The sequence below is a fragment of the Arachis ipaensis genome, chromosome B9, assembly GCF_059453495.1.
Source record: "Arachis ipaensis isolate K30076 ecotype BB chromosome B9, ASM5945349v1, whole genome shotgun sequence".
Lineage (NCBI taxonomy): Eukaryota > Viridiplantae > Streptophyta > Magnoliopsida > Fabales > Fabaceae > Arachis > Arachis ipaensis.
In genome coordinates this window covers 134,013,606-134,025,532 of record NC_142444.1, presented here as the reverse complement: position 1 = coordinate 134,025,532, position 11,927 = coordinate 134,013,606, and the positions used below count along the sequence as shown (strand labels likewise).

The 11,927-nt window shown below is 34.5% G+C and overlaps 1 protein-coding gene across 1 annotated transcript; it reads right to left on the bottom strand.

Annotated features, from left to right (window-relative positions):
- Positions 1-646: 646 nt before the first annotated feature.
- LOC107617029 (protein FAR1-RELATED SEQUENCE 5-like) lies at positions 647-8,282 on the bottom strand. Its single transcript, XM_088500463.1, has 9 exons — positions 7,378-8,282; positions 5,589-5,952; positions 5,382-5,459; positions 5,197-5,300; positions 4,117-4,190; positions 2,755-4,012; positions 2,199-2,602; positions 1,176-2,110; positions 647-1,088 (listed from the first exon to the last, which is right to left on the bottom strand). Exons 6-7 carry the CDS (start codon positions 3,435-3,437, stop codon positions 2,284-2,286), a joined length of 1,002 nt encoding a protein of 333 aa, XP_088356589.1. The 5' UTR covers positions 3,438-4,012; positions 4,117-4,190; positions 5,197-5,300; positions 5,382-5,459; positions 5,589-5,952; positions 7,378-8,282; the 3' UTR covers positions 647-1,088; positions 1,176-2,110; positions 2,199-2,283.
- Between the last annotated feature and the right edge of the window lie 3,645 nt (positions 8,283-11,927).

Genomic DNA, 11,927 nt, shown 5'->3' with positions numbered 1-11,927 from the left:
CTTTCCTAAATGAGATTTTGTAATTTATTTTCTTCGTTTTCAGCTATGACTGCGCTATTTACGTTATGAAGTGGCTTGAGTTAATTGAGCCCGAAAACATTAAAAGGGCGAAGTATGAATGGGATAATTGGCCACAGGTAACTGTCTTTAAAACTATATAACTCTGTATTACTTTACTGAAATTAATATTGTTGTTTAAACAGAATATACTTTTTAATTGTAGGAGGAGGTGGACCACTATAGAGTAGAATATGCTTCGCGGGTACTATTCAGTGAAATGAATAAAGAGAGAGATCAAGCAATTAGAGCGAGTAATGCAATAAGACTGTCCAAGCCATCCTCAGTATTATTGAGTCCACTTTGTCAGATAAATTCTACTGATATAGAAACTGAGTAATCTAACTGCTAGCTAGTTTGTAAATTGAACAAATGCTGTAAAAATTTGCCATTTATAAACAGCTTCTGTTCAATGAAATTTTTTTCCATAGTTAAACTGTCTGTGCTGTATTCAAAATCTCTGTATTACAGGTGGTAAAATATGAAGGAAAACATCAACGCAGATCGAAACACAAATTATAAACTTTTACACCGAACGGAAGTTTAATATACACCCAAGATTACTTAAATATACACCCAAACTGTAAGTGCTGTTAAACTGTCTGTGCTGTATTCAAAATGTATGAATTACAGGTACTATAATATGAAGAGAAACATCAAATCAAATATACACCCATAACCTGCAATTTTTTACACCCAAAGAAAGTTGAATATACACCCTGAGATCTATCCCCCCTGATGCTTTGAGCCTAAAACCCTAAACCCTAAACACTTAAAACATAAACCCTTACCCCTAACCTGTAAACCCTAAAAACCTAAACCCTAAATATATGTATCTATATGTAGAATGTGAATCACAAGAAAATTCAGAAATACACCCAAACGAACAGTGCTTTTACACCCATATTCTGTAACTATACACCCAAAGAGTTATCCCCTGCTCCTGGTACACTGAACTGATAATTCATAACATGTCCTTGATATTGGCTGGAATTTGAATGCACCACTGATGCAGCATCAAACAAGTTTATCTGAATATAAGAAACTCACATATTAGCTAAACTATTAACGAGAAAATTAAACTCAATCACCACGTATTTACAGAACATCACTTTTACCTCGTTTAAAGCTTTTGTTTTCTTCTTCTTTGTGGCATTTGCAATCTGTTTGTCCAACTTTGAACCTAGCCTATTTTTTGGACGTCCTCTTGTTCGAATCCTTGGAGGGCTTTGAAGCTCGTTAACAGATTCCAAGTTGGCGTCTTCGTGAGATAAAGAAGATGTGCCCTTCCTTTTGGCTTTCAATGATTCCATCTCAACCATGATGTTATCGTACGCACGGTGCAGAATTGCAGTCAGCTCCTCAGATTCGGATGCAAATTCGCAAATATTTTGCGAACGAAAAACCAATTGGTCAAACCTCTTGCTTCTTGGCTCCAACAGTGGCTCGTCGTGGCTGCTCTTGATGTGTGTGTGTCGCCTCTTTACCTTCTTGCTCCATCATTCCAGTATATATCTCGGTGACACTTGGCTTACTCGTTCAAAGCTTAACACGCTTAGTGCGTGACGGCACAATATCCCTCTCGACTCGAATAATAAACATTGGCATTTTACCTCGGCTTCTACTGAGTCGTAAGTAACCATAAACTTGTTGAATATTGAGCTGGAAACTTGTTCTCCAACCTCATATACTGAATAGCCTAGAGCAGAATTCGTTAATCTAGTGATGCAATTCGCCTTTCCTCTGAATTGCGCTTGGACTTTCCTAAACTTTTGATGAGTGTACACATCTTGAAACTGAGCTTCAATGGAGGATTTGGTTGCACACGGTATGACCGTATGAAAATCTGCAGCATCTGATTCTCTCTCTGCTTGCTCCCGGCTTCCGAGGCAATTATCGTATTGTTTGACGAACTGAATAAGCGAGCTGTTCCGGGTGATAAACTTGTTAAAAAATGAATGCATGCTCTCGCTCCTTTGTGTGCTTCTCATCCCTGCCCAGAAGTGGTGATCCAGATAGATAGGAACCCATATATGATGGTCTTCATACAGATCTGCAGAATACACCCAAACACAAACTATAAATACACCCGAAAAAACATGCAATTTACACCTCTGCTGCAGATTTTTAACAAACATTACCTGAAAGCCACTTGTTGTCCACAAGACCAAAATTCAGCAGAAAATCATTTCAATTCCTATCAAATGAGTCTTTGCTATGAGAGTTTCAAACAACTTGGCTCATTTCTTGTTCAATTTCTGCATGTCCCTTGTACCCGTTTAATTTGCTTGGAATCTTCTTCATGATATGCCAAATACACCAACGGTGAATTGTTGTTGGCATACAGGCCTCTAAAGCCCTTTTCATTGATGCGCATTGATCGGTGAGAAACCCTTTCGGAGCGTTTCCTCCCATGCAACGAAGCCAACATTCAAATAACCATTTGAATGATTCAATTTCTTCGTTTTTCATCAAAGAGCATCCGAGAAGTGTTGACTGACCGTGGTGATTCACCCCGACAAAAGAACCACAAACCAAATTATACCTAAAACAAATTACCATAGTGCAGAATGCAAAATTATTAGGTACACCCAACAAATGCTTCGTATACACCCAAAAAAATAGCCAATATACACCTCTGCGGCAGATTCATAAAAATACATTAATTTAACATCATAAACAGGGACAGTTTATTACCTGTTTGTATTGTAGGTGGTGTCAAATGAAATAACGTCTCCGAAATACTCAAAGGCAACTCTGCTTCTTGCATCGGCCCAAAAAGCCAGCTTAATCGATTGATCCTCCTCGAGTTCGAGCTCAAAAAAGAAATTCTGATTCTTCTCTTTCATTCTTAACAAATATTTCCCGAATTCCTTTGCATCTTCTTGTTCGGAAACATTCCGCACTTCCCTGGTAATGTAATTCCTCACATCCTTTTCGATAAAATTTAACTCGCGGTGACCCCCGGTAGCTGCAACAAATGATTGGTAGGTTTTGCTTGGTCTGATACCAGCCTCCTCGTTATTCTCTATTGTATGACGAATGGACATGCTTAGTTCCCTGTGCTGTTTGAGCATCTCTGCTTTGCTTGGACAGCAGGGGTGTGAATGATCCAGCACAACCTTTGAAATGATCCAAGCACCGACATTCTTCAATGTGTGTATATAAATTCTTGCAGGACAGTTTAAACCGGCTGTCGGATTGGTCTTCTCAGTCAGAGATATTTTAGATTTCCATTTTCCCTCTCTGCTACATGTAATCAATTGATTCTTAATCTCGTTTTCCTTCCTATTTGTGCTCCGAACTCTTGTAGAAAAACCTGCAGCCTTGGCGTAGTTCCTGTAAAATTTTCCAGCATCTTCAAGGGTGGTAAAGGTCATTCCAACCTTCGGAACAAACTAGTCATCAACAACAGAGAGAGGCTACAGAATACACCATGTCAAAAACTAAAAATACACCCAATCATGTCTGATATAATACACCCGAACCGCAACAACTCAACTAAAATGACAATAAAAGCCATAAACTGTAAATACACAGGCTGCAGAATACACCATGTCAAAAACTAAAAACACACCCAATCATGTCTGATATAATACACCCGAACAACAACAACTCAGCTAACATAACACAAAAATCCATAAACAGTAAATACACCCACACTTCTCGAAAAAATACACCCAAAAAAGTTCTGATCTACACCAGAGCGTCTGCTATAAATTCCAGATAATTAATCAAAACTAACACATTACATTCAATCGACAGATTCATGTTAACGTGTTAGTTTCACAGTCAATGTTCACGAATTATTCAGCTACACAATGCTATTCAAATGACTGCAACAAAATTCAGAGTAATCGTATGTAAATCAAACCTCAGGAACTTCGTTAGATTCAAATTCATAATCCACTTCGCCCTGATTCAGCTGACAATCTGAGGTTGAATCATCCATAATCTTCAAAACGAGTTCAAACTTTGATTTCAGAAAACAACAAATCAAATAGAAAACGAAGCTGGAGTTGCAGAGAGAGGAACTAACGTAAATGACGAAGAACATACCAGTGAGAAAGGAGGGGAAAAGAACGATCGAGAAGAAGCAGGGAATAGGCGCGAGAAGAAGAACAACCAAATCTCTGTATAACGAAAACGAAGAAGGAAACAAATATTTTAAATTTGGTAGTTAGATAAAAGCGGGATCTCTAATATAGCGCGTGTATATGACGTATGTGTAGCATCGCGTTTTGGGTTTTATTTGTTAATGAACTTGTAAAGCATACAAGCCATTAGCTTTTCTGATCGATTTTTACTTAGGGAATAAAAAAATTTAAAACTTTAATCTAATAATTCCTATTTTTTAAAATATTTATGAGCAAATAAAACTTTAAACTTTCATTATAGCATTTATATAAGTTCCTAAGTTCAAATTTTATGAACTTATAACAAAGAAAAAGATAAGATATAAAAATAATAAATTAAAATAGATAGATAAAATCTTTTGAATAGAATAAAGTTGAATATAAAAAATTGAAATTTCGTTCCTTTAGAATTGGTATTATCCTATTTTTTACTTGAGAATTTAAATTGATTTTATCCTAAAAATAAAACTGATTTATTAAAAAATAGTGGATATCTGTTTATTTTAATATAACTGAAAATTTGATTTTAAAGGGGATATTTTTGGGTTTGTTTTTTAGACTAAAAATAAGATTAAAATTAGAAAGTGAAATTGGAGGGAAAAAATCAAGGTTTTGAAAACCGAACCAATCATCGAACCGCTCTAGTCGCTAGTTTATGGGTTTATTAATTCAACCAGTCTAACCGTAGTTTAAACAAAAAATCTGTTTTAAAATAAAATAATAAATAAATTATAAATAAACATCCTAAAAGTATAATTATAGTTTACTATAAATCTTAAAACATCTTCCAAATTTAAAACCCAACATGAAATATTATCGTCCAAAACTATATGATCTTATAAAAATACAAAATACAACCAAATTGATGCTTTCATAATCAATTGGTGAAGTCAATTTTTTCCCCTAACCCTGTATTTCAGCACAAATTTAAAGCACACTCACTATTTTTTTTTAACTAGCAAGCATGATGTCATGGCAAGTAAGGTAAAGAGGCATTACATACCTCATCGCCGGGTGAACAAACTACAAGCACTGTCTGAGCAATACTCTGCTTTGCTCCATTGCTTACCACAATCTGATGAGGAGTATATGTAATTCCATTCTCCTCTGCAATAAAAATTCAGGAAAATTGTCAAAAGCCACATAAGCCCCCATCTCAAAAAACTTGAAGTGCATAAATTAGCTAACCCTTCAACTTATGACAAATCGCTCTGCGCAATTAGGGGTGTACGGTGTGCATCCTTCGCGAATAGCATTAATCCCAGCCTACCATACTCACCACACATTAATCAAACATTTACATGATCATAATTTCACTATCATACACCTAAATCAAAAAGCAGAAAGATGCAGCAATAAAAGTACAATTCACACAAAAATAAAATGAGAATTCACCTCAGCTATGACGGCATGTGTATCGACAAGAGCAGTGGTTTGGCCACTTATGGAAACAATCTTCGACAAGAGGGGGGAACAGCGCTAACCGGTGGAACAGAGTTGGCGCCGGCGACGGTGGAACAAAGCTGCGCGACGGAGGCAGGAGGCGAGCCCAGCGACGGTGCTTCCAAAGCTGAAACGGTAGCTGCACGAACGTGGAACTGAGCTGCACGATGGCGACAGTGGCTTCGACTCCATCTTGCGATGACGGCGGGAGCAGTCTGGCGGCTGGACGGAAGTGAGGGACTGAGCTCGCTGGCGGTGAGAGGAAGCACGAGCTCGAGGGTGATGAGAGGGAGTGTGTGCTGCGCCGTTGTGTGGACTGTGGAGTAATGGAGTTAGGGTTGGTTAAGGGCTTCATCAGCTATCAAAATGGTGGCGTTTTTTATGAAATTCAGAAAATCGGCCGGATCTCAGTTCGGTTCGATCGACCAATTTTCGGCTGGTTTGACGGTCTAATATCAGTTTTCTAATTTTCCGATTTTTGCATATGATCAAACCGTTATTTCCATCAGTTCATGGTTCGACTGATTTGAATCGGTTTTCAAAACCTTACAAAAAAACAACAAGCTTCTACTAAAAAAAAAAAGATGACAAAAAAAAACTCTTTCAATTATTTTAAATAACAATATAAAATAATTTAAATTCATACAGATTAAAAAAACTATACGGCAACACATATATATTTTGAAAAACTAATTTTAAATTATTAAGTTGCGAGAATCAGACCAATTAATGAACAGGTGAGACGATTAATTTATTGGTTTAGTGGTTCAACCAAAATTTAATCGGGATACAATCAGTTTAATTAAATATTAAATAAAATTATTAAATATTTAATATATAATTTTAAATATTCAAATTTAATAATTTCTAAATAAAAAAATTTAATATGAAAATAATTTTGGAGTTATACCTCAACATTCAGACTAAAAGATATTATACCTCAAGATTAGACCTTAGTAGTTTTCTTAAAAAAATTATTAATAAGGTTTGGCCAAATAATGTATACTAATTAAACACGGCAAAATTACAACCTCATAACTGTAAAGACTCATATCACTGAATAAAAATTAGAGAAACAAATACAATGAATATATTTTTTTCTTAATGCATAATATACTTTTTTTCTACAATGAAACCAGAAGCACTAACATTAGTTATATATAAGATGCTCAATAAAAACACTAACAGAAATATTGCATGCATAGTAATTAACACAAGGTCCTTCCATTATTTAGATGCAAATAGTATCAATGAAAATAAAAAAGATTCTTTAAACTACAATCTCAACAATTACCTAATTCTAAAAAATTTTACCATATACCAAGAGTGACTTTATGCCGCTAGAAAGAACACAACATATAGGAAGATTAACAAAAGAAAAAATATGCATATCAATGCAGAAACATGTTCGCGGATGCCATGATTGATTGAATTTGGTGAGGGATTTGCCATGGATTCAGAAGCGGATCCAAATCCAAAGCACAGATATCCAAATTACAAATTACATACAACAAAATTCAAAATTCAAAGTACAGAATGATTAATTCATATAATTAACAAAAAAAAACTGAAAAGCAGAAGAATTCTGCATCAAGCCATCAATTCATATAATTAACAAATTAACAAATTAACAAATTAATTGAATTTAAATCAGTGGACTAAATTTCTCACTGCAACAACTAACAATTCATATAGTTAATTAACAAAATAAAAAAATTAATTCAAAAATCCAAGAACTCACCATAACAGAAAGCAGAGAAGGCCTAAAGTTCCAGGATGACCAGGACGATGTTGATGCCAGAAGCTTTAGAGTTCAAACGACCAGGCGACAATGACGCTAACAGCAGCTTCAATCCGTGACGGCGAGTTCCTTCTACCCGTTGGAGTTCCTTCTGCTGGCGTCAATTGTGGAGCTTGTTGGAGGAAGACTGGAAGAGGAAATTAAGGCAGCTATGTGGGTTAGGGTTTGAAAATGGGTTGGGTGGGTGCCTGGGTCACCAGTAATCAGAAAGGGTTTTTTTTCGACATCAACATGTCGCCGTTTTGGTGGATAATGAAAAATCGTTGCTTTGAAAAATCAGGCCGATTCGCCGGTTAACCGTCAATTCGATCGATTTTTTAATCAATTTTTTGTAGCAATTGAATTGGTAAGATGATCAATTTTTCATTAACCTAATCGAACCGGCTAATTCGAACCGATTTTTAGAACTTTATAAATTACTCTTTATCACATTGAGAGGTATATATAACATTGTTGTAGAAAAAAAAAAGCAATTTCTAAGCTTTTTTTTCTTAAATTCATTTTTAAATATGTTATTAATGATGACTTGCATGGTCTTCTTTTTAAAAAGAGTTAAAGGCTTCTCTATTTACAACAAAGGCTCTGAGTAGCTAAATATACTATGTACATAAATATAATGTAAGGTCTAAAATTAAGTGTTGTCTAATTCATATGATAAGAACAAAATTTTTCTCTATTTGTTTTTCTTCTTTTTTTTTTTTATCACTAACCAAAGGATTTAGCATCTCTTTCATTTCTTCTTCATCATCATCTTTAATGGGAAATTTTGTGTGTTTTTTAAAAATTAAAAATGAGGATAAAATTAGAAAGTGAAATTAGAGAAAAAAAAAAGTATTAATTCTACCCAAAAATATTTATTTTGCTTATTACAAAAAATTTATACCAAAAATAGAGGAAAAAAACTCTTTAAATTATTCTTAATAATTATATAAAAATTTTAAATTCATATGTTGTACGGATAAAAAATTATACTAATTTAAATAAAGGACAAATATAATTCTTTTTTTTTTAAACTAATATGGTTGTCAATTACTTAAACTATTATTCTTTTTCAAAAATAGATAATATATTATTGAATTATGATGATTGAATTAAATTATACAAGATATAATCGATTTTTACTTAGGGAATACAAAATTTAAAACTTTAATCTAATAATTCCTATTTTTTAAAATATTTATCAGCGAATAAAACTTTAAACTTTCATTATAGCATTTATATAAGTTCCTAAGTTCAAATTTTATCAACTTGTAACAAAGAAAAAAGATACGATAAGAAAATAATAAATTAAAGTAGATAGATAAAAAATTTTTAGATAGAATAAAGTTGAATATGAAAAAAAAATTGAAATTTCGTTCCTTTAAAGGGGATATTTTTGAGTTTGTCTTTCAGACTAAAAATAAGATTAAAATTAGAAAGTGAAATTGGAGGGAAAAAACAAACAGAAATTCATTCTACCCAAAATTAGTTATAACGTTAGGCTTTTAACTAATAATTTTGTTAATACAAATAAGAATTTTTTTCTATTCTAAAATTTAAAAAAAACTTTATTTTTCAAAAAAAATTATTCAAACATTAATTTTTCGAATTCAAATTTATATTTCTTTTTGTATAAAAAATAATTAAAATAAAATTAAAATTACTAAAAATATATACTAACAACTATAATAACTCTGTTTTTAATAAATATTTAAAATAAAACTAAAATTACTAACAAAATATGCTAAAATTTTAATTTATTAATTAATAAAACGGAAAGAGTACGCAAAGATAATAGAATTGTGAAAGAAAAAGATGAAGAAATTTTATTGATTGTTGATTGATTGAATTGTAAACTATGAAGGTAAAACTAAGTATATATAGAGTATTAACCTATGAAAGATAAAAGTAGATAAAGATAAGATAGAGATAAAGATAAATATAACTATAAGATAAGATAAAGACTAAAATTATAATTGAATTTGTGTATCCTGTTGGGATGAATTTGTGGGCCGTGAGACGTCTTTATTGTTGTCATGGGCTAAGGTGGAAGAGTGGTTTAATACGCCCCCGCAAGCTGGAGGATGAAAGATGTCAAGAACACTGAACTTATTCAGATTAAGATGGAAGGGTTGAGGAGACAAAGGCTTGGTGAAGATGTCAGCTAGTTGCCCAGAAGAGGGAATTGGGAGAAGTTTCATCACTCCAGCTTGAGCTTTTTGTCGAACCAAGTGACAATCAACCTCTAAGTGTTTGGTCCGTTCATGAAAAACCCGGTTTAGCAGCAATATGAAGAGCACTCTGATTATCACAATATAAAACGGGTGGGCGGATATGAGAGATGCGTAAAAATTGTAACACATTTAGTATCCATTGAAGTTCACAAGTTGTGTTGGCAAGTGCACGATATTCTGCTTCCGTGGATGAGCGGGCAACGGTGGTTTGTTTCTTGGTCTTCCAAGAGACTAAAGAACTGCCTAAAAAGAAACAATAACCTGTTAAAGATCGCCGAGTGTCAGGACATCCGACCCAATCAGAGTCATTGAAGCCGAGAAGCTGAATTTCTGATTCCCTCGGAAAGAAAAGTCCTTTGCCGGGACTAGGTTTCAGATATCGTAACACATGCTTGGCAGCTTGAAGATGAGATTCAGTAGGAGATGCCATGAATTGACTTAATTGTTGAGTGGCATACATGATGTCCGGTCGAGTAGTGGTGAGATAGATAAGACGGCCAACCAAACGACGATATACAAAAGGGTCGGATAGCAGGGGACTTTTGTCTTGATATAGTCTTGTGGTACTATCCATTGGAACAGAGGCAGGTTTAACACCTAATAAACCAGAATCCTCCAAAAGATCAAGACAATATTTTCTCTGAGATAAGCAAATTCCCTTCTCTGATTGAGCAACCTTAATACCTAAAAAATATTTTAATGGGCCCAAGTCTTTAATTCGGAAGTGTTGGTGCAAAATAGACTTAATGGCAGCAAGTTCAGAAATGGAATTACTAGTGAGAACAATGTCGTCAACATAGACTAAAATGATAGAAATTTGATCACCAATGAATTTGACAAATAAACTATAATCAGATGAGGTCTGCTGATATCCATGAGATAGTAAAAGATGAGAAAGTTTGTCATACCACATACGACTAGATTGTCGTAAACCATATAGTGACTTTAGCAGCTTACAGCATTGATTCGGTTGAGGAGATATAAATCCGGGTGGCAGAGTCATATAAACATCCTCAAAAAGATCCCCATGTAAGAAAGCATTATTGACATCCAACTGATGTATAGGCCAATGCTTCATAGAGGCCAATGCCAAAACTAATTTGATGGTGGCAGGCTTGACAACAGGGGAGAAAGTTTCCAAGAAATCAACACCTTCAGTTTGAGTGAACCCTTTAGCCACAAGGCGTACTTTATATCGATCAACTGAACCATCAGGCTTGCGTTTGATGCAATAGACCCATTTACAGCCAACCGGCTTAACCCCTGCAGGGCAATCAACAAGACGCCAAGTTTTGTTCAGCTCAAGAGCATCCAACTCATCTTTCATAGCACTACGCCAATTAGAGTGTTGATTGGCGTCCTTAAAAGACTTTGGTTCAACGTCAGAATGTAGAGATAAAAGAAACTTTTTATGTGAAGATGAAAGAGAAGAAAAAGACATGACTGAAGATAAAGGATACTTGCACTTTGAGGGAGATTGATTTGTAGAGATGAGAAAGGAATTACACAAGTAATCAGAGAGATATGCTGGAGGTCGGTGAGGCCGGTCGGAATGACAAGGATGGGGTTGCTCAGGTGGTGAAGAAGGTGACGGGGAATGAGAAGGTGATGGTGGACTGGTGTCTAGTGTTGAAAGTGATTCGGTGGTCATGGGTTCAACTTGGTTAGGAAACGATAGTGAGGAAGAAGGAGAGGTTGTTGGAGAAAATAAAGAACTAGGTGGAGTTAGGTCAATGGGTATAGGTGAGGGTTCAACTGGAAGACTAACTAAATCTTGTTTTTGAGAATGTGTGTTTGGCAATGTTGGGCTGAGTGTATGAAATTGGACATTTTTTGTGACTAAGGGCAAGATCATTTCATAAAAAATCACGTTTCTAGAAATCTCAATTCTTTTATCTTCTAAAACATAAACAATATACCCTTTAAAACCAGGTTGAAAGCCAATAAATACAGCCTTTTTGGCTCTTGGATCAAATTTTGATCTGTTTGCCATTTGGGTAGAAACAAAACATAAGCATCCAAAAATTTTAAGGTCATGATAATTTGGTGGATGATTGAATAAAATCTCAAATGGTGTTTTAAAATTAATTGCGGATGATGGAGCCCTATTAAGTAAATAAACAGCACGTCTAACAGCATAAGACCAAAAAGATTATGGTAAATTAGATTGAAACATAAGAGCACGAGCTATATTCAAAATATGTTGATGCTTGCGTTCTACCCTTCCATTTTGTTGAGGAGTTTCAACACAACTACGTTGATGAATAATGCCCTTTG